At 49.7% G+C, this 12,923-nt stretch overlaps 4 protein-coding genes across 4 annotated transcripts; 3 read left to right on the forward strand and 1 right to left on the reverse strand.

The window, feature by feature from the left end:
- Positions 1–5: 5 nt before the first annotated feature.
- EPUS_00724 (uncharacterized protein) lies at positions 6–3,245 on the forward strand (the record flags this gene model as incomplete). The annotated part of the gene is made up of 4 exons (XM_007801504.1): positions 6–187; positions 239–1,422; positions 1,473–1,720; positions 1,776–3,245. 4 exons carry the CDS (start codon positions 6–8, stop codon positions 3,243–3,245), a joined length of 3,084 nt encoding a protein of 1,027 aa, XP_007799695.1.
- Positions 3,246–4,554: 1,309 nt separating this feature from the next.
- EPUS_00725 (uncharacterized protein) lies at positions 4,555–8,203 on the forward strand (the record flags this gene model as incomplete). The annotated part of the gene is made up of 2 exons (XM_007801505.1): positions 4,555–4,633; positions 4,716–8,203. 2 exons carry the CDS (start codon positions 4,555–4,557, stop codon positions 8,201–8,203), a joined length of 3,567 nt encoding a protein of 1,188 aa, XP_007799696.1.
- A 380-nt stretch (positions 8,204–8,583) lies between these two features.
- EPUS_00726 (uncharacterized protein) lies at positions 8,584–10,077 on the forward strand (the record flags this gene model as incomplete). Its single annotated transcript, XM_007801506.1, has 4 exons — positions 8,584–8,761; positions 8,816–9,087; positions 9,233–9,409; positions 9,463–10,077. 4 exons carry the CDS (start codon positions 8,584–8,586, stop codon positions 10,075–10,077), a joined length of 1,242 nt encoding a protein of 413 aa, XP_007799697.1.
- Positions 10,078–11,882: 1,805 nt separating this feature from the next.
- EPUS_00727 (uncharacterized protein) lies at positions 11,883–12,923 on the reverse strand (the record flags this gene model as incomplete). Its single annotated transcript, XM_007801507.1, has 1 exon — positions 11,883–12,923. One exon carries the CDS (start codon positions 12,921–12,923, stop codon positions 11,883–11,885), a length of 1,041 nt encoding a protein of 346 aa, XP_007799698.1.

The following is a 12,923-nucleotide window of genomic DNA, read 5'->3' on the forward strand; positions in this document are numbered from 1 at the left end:
CAATAATGTCAGGCCGGGACCGAGGTAGCCGGGGTCGTGGTGACCGCGGTGGTTACATGAGCCGTGGGCGAGGTGGAGGTGAAGGCAGAGGTGAAGGCAGAGGTAGAGGTAGAGGAGACGGTCCAGGATTTCGAGGCGGACGAGGTGGAGGTCGAGGCGCACCAGCGGCAGCGGTGGAGGTTTATTCGTTAGTATCTCTCTGCGTACTGATGAACTTCGACTAAGTTGATCTCGCTAGGGCTCCGGATCGATCTATCCCCAATCCTAGCGCCAGAGTCACAGAAGTCGAAGACCTCTTCCAGAAAAGCCTTTCGGCTAGAGGCGATTTGGGCATCAGGGACCTCCAGATAGATGCGAGATTTCCTCGCCGCCCTGGCTATGGCACCAGAGGCCAGAAGGTTATATTGTGGACGAACTACTTCGAGATGATTCCGAGCCCAGATCTGCTTCTCTACCGTTATAATGTTGCCGTGCAGCCTGCTGCAACAGAGAAGCAATTAAGCCAAATAATCAGATTACTACTGCAACTCCCGGAATACGATGGTTTCCAGCACGATATAGTCACAGATTTCAAGTCCAGTTTGGTCTCCTGCAGAAGACTTAGTCCTGACACGGCGGAATCGGTAGTACAGTATCGGGCGGAGGGTGAAGATGATCCTCGGGCTAACGCACAAACCTATCGACTACGCGTCGAAGAGACGGGCATTCTAACTGTCTCTGAGCTCACAGACTACTTAACTTCAACCAATGTGAACACGACGTATGCGGACAAGCTACCTGTGCTGCAGGCTCTTAACATATTTCTGGCTCATTACGCTAAGGCCTCTCCTACACTTGCGACGATTGGTAGCAGTAAAAGTTTTGACCTCAATACTCCGAAGTGGGACCTTGGAGCTGGAGTGTCCGCTCTCCGAGGATTCTTCTCAAGTATTCGGGTCGCGACTTGCCGTATTCTGGTCAACGTCAACGTCAGCCATGGAACCTTTTACGATCCCGTACCGCTGGATCAGTTGATTCAGAATTACGGCTCATCAAATCAGTTCAACCGAGTAAAGCTGCAGTCCTTCCTCGAGGGATTGCGGGTTAAAGTGATCCATTTGAAGGAGAAAAAAAATAAAGCCGGCGAGTCTATTCCCAGAGTCAAAACCATCTTCGGGCTTGCAGCTAAAGATGACGGTCAGAGACTGCAGCATCCTCCACAATTTGCAAACCAGTTCTTTGGCGCAGGACCGCAGGATATAGCGTTCTTCCTCAATGACTCTACCGGAGCTCCGTCAAGCGCATCCACAGGCCAAGCTGCCGGGACTACAGGCAGCAAGAAGAAAGGCAAGGGTGCTAGGGGCGGCGCCTCCAGCCATGGGCCAGGGCGAGATATTGCCCAGGCTGGGAGGTATATCAGCGTGTACGAGTTCTTCAAGAGCGGTATTTGCTCCACCACAGCTCCATTCTAAGCCTTTGTAACCAAGTGACAGTCCACAGCCGGTTGATTGGGAAACCAAAGCTCCCCGTTGTCAATGTCGGAAACAAGGAGAACCCGAGCTATCTCCCCGCCGAGGTTTGCATAGTAATGCCTGGTCAGAATTCACGGTCGAAGCTTGATCCCACCCAAACGCAACAGATGATCCGGGTCGCCGTCCGCAAACCCTGGGAGAACGCAAACTCCATAGCTCAGGAAGGTCTCCATACCGTCGGTCTTTTACCACGTGAAAATTCAAAAATGGTGAGGTCCTTTGATGTTGATTCAATGGATGATCAACGAGAACTGACACAATCAGAACCACTTCGGTGTATCGGTGACTACGAGGTTGATCACGGTCCCTGGGCGGGTCTTGACCGAACCGAAGGTTACATACCAACAAGGTAAATCACCCTTCGTTCGGGGAGGTAGCTGGAATATGCAAGACATTAAATTCTATACGGGAGGAATATTGAAGAATTGGACCTACTTAATGATCTCTATGGGTGGCCAACGAGACGCATTCGATCAAAGTAGCCTCCAATCCACCGTGGCTGAATTCCACAGAGCTTTGCAGAATGTGGGCATCACCGCAGCTCCGCCAAATCCAGGATCAAGGATTGTGGCCAATGGGCCCGAAGATATGCAAATTGAGACTGCACTCAGAGATACTACTCGCGATCCGAGGCAAGCAAGACTTGTTCTCGTTATCTTACCAATCGCGCACACACTCTTGTATAATCGAATCAAGCACATTGGCGATGTCAAAGTTGGCGTCCATACAGTCTGCGTGGTGGGTTCGAAATTTGCCAAGGGACAAGCACAGTACTTTGCCAACGTCGCGCTCAAGTTCAATCTCAAGCTTGGCGGCATTAATCAGTTGGTCGACAACACACGACTCGGTATCATCAACGAGGACAAGACCATGGTCGTGGGCGTGGATGTGACCCACCCGTCTCCGGGTTCCGCACCGAACGCACCCAGCGTAGCCGGTATGGTTGCTAGCGTTGACAAATCGCTTGGACAGTGGCCGGCGGATCTTCGCATCCAGAAGTCACGCAAGGAGATGGTGTCTGAGGTCGACTCCATGCTCAAGTCCCGTCTTCAGCTTTGGAAAACGCAAGGAAAACATGCAGCATTCCCTGAAAACCTCCTGGTCTTCCGTGATGGCGTTTCCGAGGGGCAGTATGAAACGGTCCTTAACATCGAGCTCCCGCTCCTACGCAAGGCTTGCGTTGACCTGTACCCAGCCCAGGATACGAAAAAGGGTCTTCCACACATCACCATCATCATCGTTGGGAAGCGTCACCATACCCGCTTCTATCCCACAAATGTCAGCGAAGCCGACCGCTCTGGCAATCCGAAGAACGGCACCATCGTCGACCGCGGCGTCACCGAGGTCCGTTACTGGGACTTCTTCTTGCAGTCGCACACCGCGCTCCAAGGCACTGCTCGGCCGGCCCACTACTACATCGTGCTCGACGAGATCTTTGCCAAGTGGAAAGTCCCCCCGCCGTTCCAGAACGTCGCCGAAATGCTGGAAGATCTGATACATCACATGTGCTATCTTTTCGGTCGCGCTACCAAAGCTGTTAGCATTTGCCCGCCTGCCTACTACGCAGACATCGTGTGTGAAAGGGCTAGATGCTATCTTAGTGGGCTGTTCGACATGTCTACGCCATCAGCAACCCCATCGCAAAGTCAAGTTGGGGAAGGAGGACATCCTGAAGCAAGGATGGAAGATGTGTTGATTCACCCCAACTTGCGCGATACCATGTTCTACATCTAATAGGATTCAAGGAGGAAATTGGCAGTAGGTGGTATCTTGTGCAGGTTTCCAGGGACAAAATTTGCTGGATAACGCAACACTCGTTGCTGAAAACTCAGAGAGTGTTATGCTGGAATGATTTTTTGGTTAAGAAATAGTGAATTTAGCACCACAACACTCGTTACTTCTTGCCGCCATAATGGACAATCACCGATAAGTATCGAGAGAGCCTGAGCAGTAGGAATCAGAGATACTGGCGATGAGCTTGAGATTATATATCTACTATTGCCTATCTACGACTGCTACAACTTAGCCTGCTTCGACACCCCACCGGGCTGGAATGTGATCCTCTGAGAAGGGATAGGAACAAGGGCCTCGACTGAACCCAATGTAAAAGAACAGGCTTGATGCTTTGAGGACTTGGGGCATTTATGACAGCTGTGTTTTTGGCGAGTTTTGTTTGAATGTGTCGGAAGAGGTAAATCACGGACTAATTTCAGGAATTCCTTTTATTCAGAGGAGTCTGCCGGTTGTTCGATGTTGGGTTAGGGTACTGTATTTTTCGCGGGTGGTATGGGAGGAAAGAACCACCGCCGTCGACGCCTGGTCTAAGCATTCATGTTGCATTGAATGTTGCATTTGGCATGAGCAATTGTAACTGACCGAGATTTAGCCGGAGCCGGACTAGATGCGCCGCTACTTAGACATTGTGCGTGCCGCTAGATCTTGCGTAGACGATAAGTCCAGACGCCCCTTGTGTTGATAGTGATCGACTCGAATGAGCATCAGCATAAAAGGATTAGTCAATGGAAGGCTTAGAGAGACCATCAGCACCAGCAATGAGAGGCCGGAGGGAAGCTCCTAATACGAGCGCAACCCCTCCGCTGACGTGGTCATGGCAGTATCATGGCAGTGTGATGGGCCACTCACAAGCTACAGTGGGCGGATACTAACACCGTTGTTCCAATGTATGTTTGCTGGAGGTGCCTGTGTTTGGGTAGCTGCTGTAGGACTTCCCTGAACCCTGTGCAAGTCGACAGTCCAGGATATTGCACAACATGCACCTTGCCCAGCCTTACTTATTACCTTACCTCAAACTCAGATAATTCCTGGCACTGGCATACTGCCATGGCAGTGGGCAATGACAAACTAAGACTCAGGATTCACAACTTCATATCCAGTATGATCTTGGTCTAATAGCTGGGGAGGTAGCGTGACATCCGCTTCTCACATCACCTCATCCTCACTTCTTGAAGTCAACACGCCTCCTGTCTATCTGCATGTGCTACCATCCACACCGTTTCCAAACTTATTTACACAGACTTTTGAAATGCCAGAGCCTGGACTCGACATCTTGGGCAAAAGGTTGGGGAACTGGAAAGTTCTCCTTTCCCCCAAAGCCCTCAAGAGTATCCGAAGCTTCAGTCGTTCTGGTCAAGTCCTTCCTGTTCAACAGTGCCTCTCGATCAAGAACGATGACAAATTAAGTAGGGAATTTCGGATCTATTGAACAGAAGTTACGCGAACTGGCCTCCGGATCATGGGAACACCCCCGGCTTTACTACGGCATCGGTAGTGAACAGCAGAGAAAGAAACTCCGAGTTCCACTTGCTGCCACTCGATGTAACGCGCAAACCTCTATTTTGTGGCAAGTTGACATTGCCTCGGATGATACGCCTCATACCGAGTGCCAGGTGGTCAAAATCTGGGAGGTCGCCGATGAAACTGAGCTGGCACAAGTGATTGACCGTGTCATTTTACTTCAGAAATCGTGTCCAGACGAACTTTTCACACAATGCCGCCAGAAAGGATTAGAAGATACCGCCAAAAACCTCCTTCCGAGGTCCTTTACTAGCCATTCAGACACTGCGAAGCCAGGAGAAGAAGTGCAAGGGCTGGATGTTAGAACAGTCGACCGAGAAGTGCTCCAAATGGTGAATCGCTTCTATACCCTTACTGAACCAATGATTCGCTCAGTTCTGGCAAATGACCTATGGGCAGAATTTCCATTTGACTTTTCTAGTGACGAAACACGGGTCATTCTGCATTTTGATACCTCCAACCTCATCCTAGGTCGGAGCGGCACAGGCAAGACAACATGCCTTGTATTTAAGCTGCTTGCAAAGTACGCAGCTGGCTGTGCTTTGATGGAGGAACGATCGCCGAGGCAGTTGCTTCTTACAAGATCTGCCGAGCTTGCTAACAAGCTCAAAGACTATATCGATAGGCTGGTGAGGGCATTGCCGAAGAAATCCATCGATGCAGGCCAGGAGCAGGAGACAGAGTTACCACTGCCAGATGTTGGGACTGAAGATGATCAGCCTTCTACCGTCTTTCAGCTGCAAAATCGTTCGTTCCCTTTGGTATGTACATTCGATCGTCTTTTGGAACTATTTGAGAACACTGTCGACTACGTGGATCGGGAGGGGTTTCCAGTCACCAATGAAGATGAAAATGATGATACCCAGGAAAAAGATCAGTCTGACCAGTCGGAGAGCTCTGAAGAAGAAATTCCATGGTGGCAGCCATCGACAAAATCCACGATCGCGCAATTCATTGACTCTCAATCTTTCAGATTGGATTATTGGCCGAGATTTCCAGCCAACCTTGTCAAGAATCTACCGGTAGAACTTGCCTTCGCCGAGATCATAGGAGTTATCCAGGGCTCCATCTCATCTCGGGAAACGCTGAAGCCTCTCTCACGTGAAGCTTACTTGGAGCTCAGCAGCAGGGTGGCCCCAACCTTTACTCTCGAAACTGAGAAGTCACAGATTTACGACTTATTCGAGAAATATCAGGCTTTGAAGCTTCAACGACGGGAGATGGACGGCGTAGACCGCGTTACAAAGTTGATCAAGGCGGTAAGAGATAACCAAAGACTGAAAGACATTATGGGTGCGACGTTTGATGAGATTTACATCGACGAAGTACAAGACTTGCGATGCCTACACATCGAATTGCTGCTAAGCATACTAAACGAAGGTCGTGCCTTTCATTTTGCTGGGGACACAGCACAGACCATATCGCAAGATTCACATTTCCGCTTTCAGGACATTAAAGCACTGTTCTATGACCATTTCGCCGGTGCAGCCTCGTTGGCGAACCAGCCTGAGCTCTCGCGACCACGCCTTTTTATGTTAGGAAAAAATTACCGTTCGCACCAAGGCATCCTTGGTCTAGCATCTCTTGTGATGGAGATGCTATGGAATGGCTTTCCGGAGACTGTTGACAAACTCGAGCCCGAGATCGGACAGATTTATGGCCCGATACCTGTCTTCTTTCTCAATTGCAACGTTCAAATGCTGGCATCAGGTGATACTTCCTCTGATGAGCACCCGAAACAAACTCTAGACTTCGGCGCCGAACAAGCAATCATTGTGCGCGATCAGAGCACCAAAGCCAAGCTTCAGGCGGAACTCAAAGATAAGGCTCTGATTCTCACCGTCCTTCAAAGCAAAGGGATGGAATTCGAGGATGTCTTCTTGTGGAATTTTTTCACAGATTCTCCCTGTCCTGGTGGATGGAGATGTCTAGATACCTTGAAGACCAAGTCAGGAAAGTTTGACTCTAAAAAGTATGCAGCAATGTGCTCCGAGCTGAAACAGTTTTATGTTGCTGTCACCAGAACACGCATCCGTCTCTCAATAATCGAGAGCGAAGAAATCTTGGCTGTGCGAGTAGCAGACCTCCTGAAGCATGATGTATCATCACCATTAGTTGAAGTGACGACGTCCTCCGACCCAGACTTCCTCCAAGAGCTTTTGTCTTTGCGATCTGTCTCGCATGATCCTTATAAATGGTCGGACCGAGGACATGAATTAATGCAGCGCAAGCAATTTGATGATGCAGTTATCTGCTTTCGCAGAGCTAAAGACAAAGGTGGAGAAACATGTACTACGGCTTACATCTTCGAGGAGAAAGGACGGCATCTGACTTCGAGCGGTGACGCTGGCGCAGCTCGGGATTGTTTTCAGTCTGCATTTCAGAAATTTCTGGAGTTAGATATAATCGCCGAAGCTGTACGATGTCTTGAGAAATTGGAAGAGTACCATGAAGCGGCCTTGCTGTGGGCTCAAAGTGGGAATTCTCTCAGAGCAGCACCATTGTTTGCGAAAGCAGGTATGTTCAAGGAAGCTTCAGACCACTTCCACAAAGCTCGAAATTACGACAAGGCAGTAGATGCCCTTCGGCAGGGTGACCTAGCTGAGAATTTGGTACCATATGTTACAGAAAATCAAAAGAAGCTGAGCCCAAGAAGCTTTAAAAGCCATAGCCGCTTTTGCATTTACCTCTTGCAGCAGAACAATATAGGCTCTCATCTGCTTACACCGGCAATCAGGCTTCTCGGATCTCCTAAAGAGCAGAAGGAAGCATTCATGGCGTACGAGATACATGATCAGCTAGCAGACCTCTATGCCGAGCAACGGAAGTTCAAAGAACGTCTCTTACTTTTCTTTAGGATTGGGAAGCTTGGTCATGCGTTGAAGGCCATCACCGATCGTAGCCCTGCTGATACCAATTCTAAAAGTGTTAAAGAGGCTCAACAGAGAGTCCAGAACTACTATTTTGCGAGTCAAATCGTCTGTCCACGTCGGGATGAGGTGCAAATTCCACATCAACTTCTATCATCGAACTCCGACTGGATTACTGCGCAGCGCTTGATGACCAGTAAGCAGCGAGGGGCCATCATCGGAAATATTGAGACAATCAAAAACGGCGTAGTAAAGGACTTCCTACGGCTTCATGCACTTCTGAATCTCGGGCTGCTTGATATAGTACCTACCCTGGATGCGGTTCCTTTCTGTGGCATTGAGACAGTCTTCAAAATGGCCGAGGGAGTCTCTTCTCTTGCTGAGCACACTCATGATCCAATCATCTTACTCCTCACTGGGGTTATGAAGGTCGACCATGGAACGAAGCCATTTATCCTGCTTAAGTGGTCCCCCTTCATGAATTCGCGGCCAATGTCAACGCCATAGAATATCCTAGGCTAGCAACTCGATGGTTTTTGGGTAGGCTCGGAAGCATGATACGTCGCCTTAATACGACCCTAAAGGAACTTTGGAGATCCGGGTGGCCAATGAGATGTACGCATTTCTTGACACGAGGATCCTGCGACGGTACTAGGGACCGCAGCTGTCGTCATCTGCACGAGAAGGTCAAAGCATCGGATTCTACCAAGAAGATGTCACTCCTAATCAAAATCACTGCCACTTTCTGCAGTCTCACAGCCATGCACCATAAGAGACTTATGGACAACGAGTTTCACCAACACTTTCCTGGGCTCAGACGTTTCTGGCTGGAGAGCCTTCTTCGAGAATTGATATTCGTCTCATCGTTCGAGCAACACTCTCACACTATGGTTGAAGCTCAATCGAACTTTATAAGCGCTAGCCGAAACCCAGGGCAGGAAAAAGGACTCTGCGTCCTCGCAATGAATATTGAAAACCTCCTGTTCCACAGACTGGGCAAGGACCTCAGTGAGAGAAATGATATCTCCTCATTGTTCGAACAAACTCAAGTCTCGCAAGTCCTGGGTACGGTGACATACCGTGCTCCCCACAAACACGATGTTAACTGACTCAATTTAGATTATAAGGTTCAAGGGCGATTCGCTCGGTACCTTATGGACAAGCTATTCCGGTCTGCGGATACGCAAATCCAGTTACGCCAACTGCGGGTACTTCGAAGTCTCGAAGGCAACATCGAAAATCCAAACCCTTCAGCATTCCGACAAAGCCTTCGACAATTCACATCCCAAATTCTGCTTGTAGATGTCAGGCAGTTTTTGTCATTCCACTCGGTGACAACGGTCTTCGAATTCTTTGCCGCTTATCTGATCATCAGGTCCCGCCGTGTTGCAGTCCTTCTACCACAATCATGGATCGACATTCATCTACCGTGGTTTGCTTACATCAAACAATCTCTCCTTGCCAGGGAAGTATCCAACAATGACTTGCGAATCTATACGGGCTAGCTTACTTGAACTGACAACCTGCTACTGCCAGCTTGTATTACGCCTGGGTTCCCTCCCGGGCCCAGGTTTTCGTCTAGGTCTGTCCATATATCCGCCTCGCCTTCTGTGGCAGCGAAATATGGAGCTTCTTGCTCTTATTGTGGTCAATCTAGGATTCAACAGTACTGGAATGGAGGGTTTCCAAGACGTGTGGCGAAGGGTGCGTCAGGTATGTAAAGGTTTCCCAAAGTCAGCACAATATCAGCTCACGTTTCATACCAGGTCTTCTCTCTTCCGTTCACCAGATGTTTTCATCTGCAACACCAAACCATACCAGAGCTCTTGGAGAAACTCATCAAGTCTTACAGAGCCTATGAAGGCAAAGTCTTCATCAAATTGGCCAGAAAGACCAACGGTCAATGTGCGGCTGACAGCCAATTACGAAAGCTAGGCGTCCAATCCGTTCCACTGGCCGAGCTGCTCATACCTACAGCTTTTACGTCTTATGGGCCCTCACAGGCTGTGTCTTCCAATGAGACCGAGGCACAACACTCGCATCAAATCAGAGCAGCCGAAAAAATCCAGCAATTCTGGCGATCCCACTATCCCGCATTGCTAGCCAAGAGAGCTTTCTTGGAGACTTCAATGGGCAGAACGTACATCCATGTGTTAGAGATCTGTAAGCGAAACAACGCATCCACGATGATGCGCCATCTCCTCCTGGGGAACGCGGTTGAGCTACTAGAAAATATCCACAGCACGAGCAGCACGGCGTCCGAGCTCCACCAACGAGCAGTCAACCTACTCAAGAGCCTGCCACAAGACAAGTTTGAGCTCGTCGACGAAGTTCTTCTGCGAGTCAGCGCCATTGAAGAGTCGTTGGAGAATGTCGCCTAAACCGTTTCTACGGAGCGTCTGGAAGAACTGATCAAGGTCGAAGGAGGAGGAAACGGCGAGGAGGCACAGCGCGTGTTTAGAAATGTGGAGAACGTGCTCGAACGTGTGGAGGATGATATGGCAAAGGTAAGGAGGATGATATGTGAGATCTCGGCGAAGTCCCCAACGACGACGAACCTGGACACCAGGGCGTGGTTAGATTCTCGCACAAGTACAAAGTGGTCTGTTGGAGGCTACGAGAAGAGTCAGACTAGCCAAGGTGTAGCATGACCTGTCAGATAGGAGCAAACTCCTACACGACAAAGAAGCTGAGAAATGTAGGTAGATGCTCCTTGCGAAGGGTATAGCAGCACATTGCAGCTAGCTCTGTCCGAATTCTGTCTTAATTCTGTCTTCTCAAACATAGGGGCATGATTTCAATGCTCGATCTATTTAATACCTCATGACAGGCATAGAAGCAGGGGAGAGAAAGGGAAGAGTGAGGAAGACTTGGATCAGCCTATGTGACAATATGTGTTGGGCCCCCTTTCCTGTCCTCCCCCCTCTCTCTCCTACTAGAACGCAGCAGTTCATTCATGTCCAATATCCCCTCCATGCCCCATCCAACAAAGAAAAAGAAACCCCCAAATGACCAAGAACAACAACAACAACAAGATGAGAACCGAAAACCTGCTCACATCCTTCCCAAATCCCACAAGATCCTCCTTTCTCTCCTCCAGCCTTTCCTTCTCCGAGAATCGACAAAATCTATCAAACCCAGCCCAAAAAAAGAATATCCCCCCTAATCACGGTAATCAGTAACATCTACAGTAAGCACACAGCAGGCAGGGTGCAGAAGGGGGGGAAGGGGGGGGTGGGTCAAAGGAGATCCCATCGTCATTATCATCCCGTTGAGCCGGACCAAGGCGGCTATTTTCTATGTCTGTCGCCTGATTTTGTGCATCATCGTTATCTGTGCCTGTGTTCTGTCGGGGTATGCAGGTGCGGAGGTGGAGTCGAGTGCATGGCGGTCTGGGTGTTGGGGGAGGGGTGTGATATGTAGGGGATGTGGCGTTGTGATGGGAGGGGAAGGGAATGGGGGTAGAGAGGGGTGGGGTTCGTGAGAGGCGGGGCGGGTAGGGTGGCGTGTTTGGGGATTGTAGGGGATGACGCTGTGGAGGGATTAGGGGATTAGGGCATAGGGTTAGATGCGGGGTTGTGGAAATGGATACTGTTTTTGTGGGTGCTGTTGCTGTTGCTGATGGGCATGAGATTGAGGATATGAGGAGTTTGGGCATCTTTTAGCATGTATATTTGGGGGATGGCATGCCCAGTGGGCTTCTCAACGGGACTTAAGGCATTCTTGGGTGGAGGAGGAAAGGGAATTGGAAAAAGTCGACTTCGGATGGTATTTCTCTATTTCTGGTAGCTGAACTAAGCGAATGTGGTGATTTTTGTGTGTGTGCGAGAATTCGTTGGTGTTGAGTGTGCCGTACCGAAGGACGAGGAGCGGATGTGTTGATACTATCGAGGCATGATTGCCGTTGAGGTGGAGGGGGAAGCTTGACCTTCTGGAGGAGCGGATGAATGTGCAGCACAACATCCATGAACTGTTCCGGATTGCTGTGAAAATTCGGCCTTCAACCTTCATCTGTTCTTCTGCCCAAGGAACTCAAAGCTTCATTCAGGCTTGAACTCGGCGACTCTTTGACTCAAAGACTGTGTACCACCAAATTGGTTCAGAGCATTAAATCCTTGATGAACGCCCAGCCAACAATTTTAGCTTCTTAACAGGGATGAGAAAGTCACCAAATATGGACGGAATCCTAGAAATGTATGCTAGGAGGGTCGTCTGCCCAACATTGTGGGTCGATAAGGGAGTCGTCTGGTTGAGGGGCAATAGTTGAATCGAGACCCGCAAAACTCTCCACGAGGTCTCGGACTGCGCTGGTATCTGAGGAAGAGCATCCGGGTTGTTGCAAGTCATCCATCATGGCCGGATCTTCAACAGTATATCGATCCCAGTTGCTGAGGATGAATTGAATTTTCTCGTCGAGGAGCTTGCTACTCGTTTTAGCGACTTGTAAGCGGTCGAATCCCCCATCTTGATAACCATAGCAATTCCCGCTTGGAGGCTTCTCCGGCGTCGGATGACGCCCCTTCTGTTGAGTCCAGTGCTCATGGCAACTCGCAATCGCGCTGGAGGGGTACTGCTCTACTTCCTTCCGCATGTTTACTTCTGAGATGATGCTACGGTGGCGATGGTAGCCATACTCTCTGCAATACTCCTGCTGAATACCCTTGGCATCTACCAAGGTGCATGCTTCGGCAATCATGAACGACGCGTGACGGTAAGCCAAAACGTAATGTGCAGGAATTGACTGCATGAATGTTGCAAACCCCGAGTAGAGAGGCATTCTGGTAGACGGCGGGCCACCGAACCAGGATGGAAACATTGCCAGATGCAGAGCGCTTCGGAGATTGTGGTCCCAGCCTTTGGTGGCCAGATACTTCACAAGTTGGGGTTTTTGCTCGATCAAGTCCTGTCGAATCTCTCGCATCAATTCAACCTCCCCGTCGACCAGCATTGTCGATCGTTTAAGCCGATTCAGCTGAGAGAAGAAAGTGATATTGGCGTGGCTGGAGAATGGGACGTTCGGGTAATGGAGAACCTGGAAGGCATGAGGGTACTGCATCATAGCTATGTCTTCGAGGAGATTGCCGTGGCCTGCCCGTGCTACCATAAAACTGCGGATACGACGACAAGTCAATGTTAGGGCTTGGAGATTCTGCGGCGAGTATTCGACAAATATTATGATGCGGTAGAGGACTTCATTCGGAAAAGATTCGAGCGTGGACGATGTCAT

This window comes from Endocarpon pusillum (genome assembly GCF_000464535.1).
Source record: "Endocarpon pusillum Z07020 unplaced genomic scaffold scaffold1300, whole genome shotgun sequence".
Taxonomy (NCBI): domain Eukaryota; kingdom Fungi; phylum Ascomycota; class Eurotiomycetes; order Verrucariales; family Verrucariaceae; genus Endocarpon; species Endocarpon pusillum.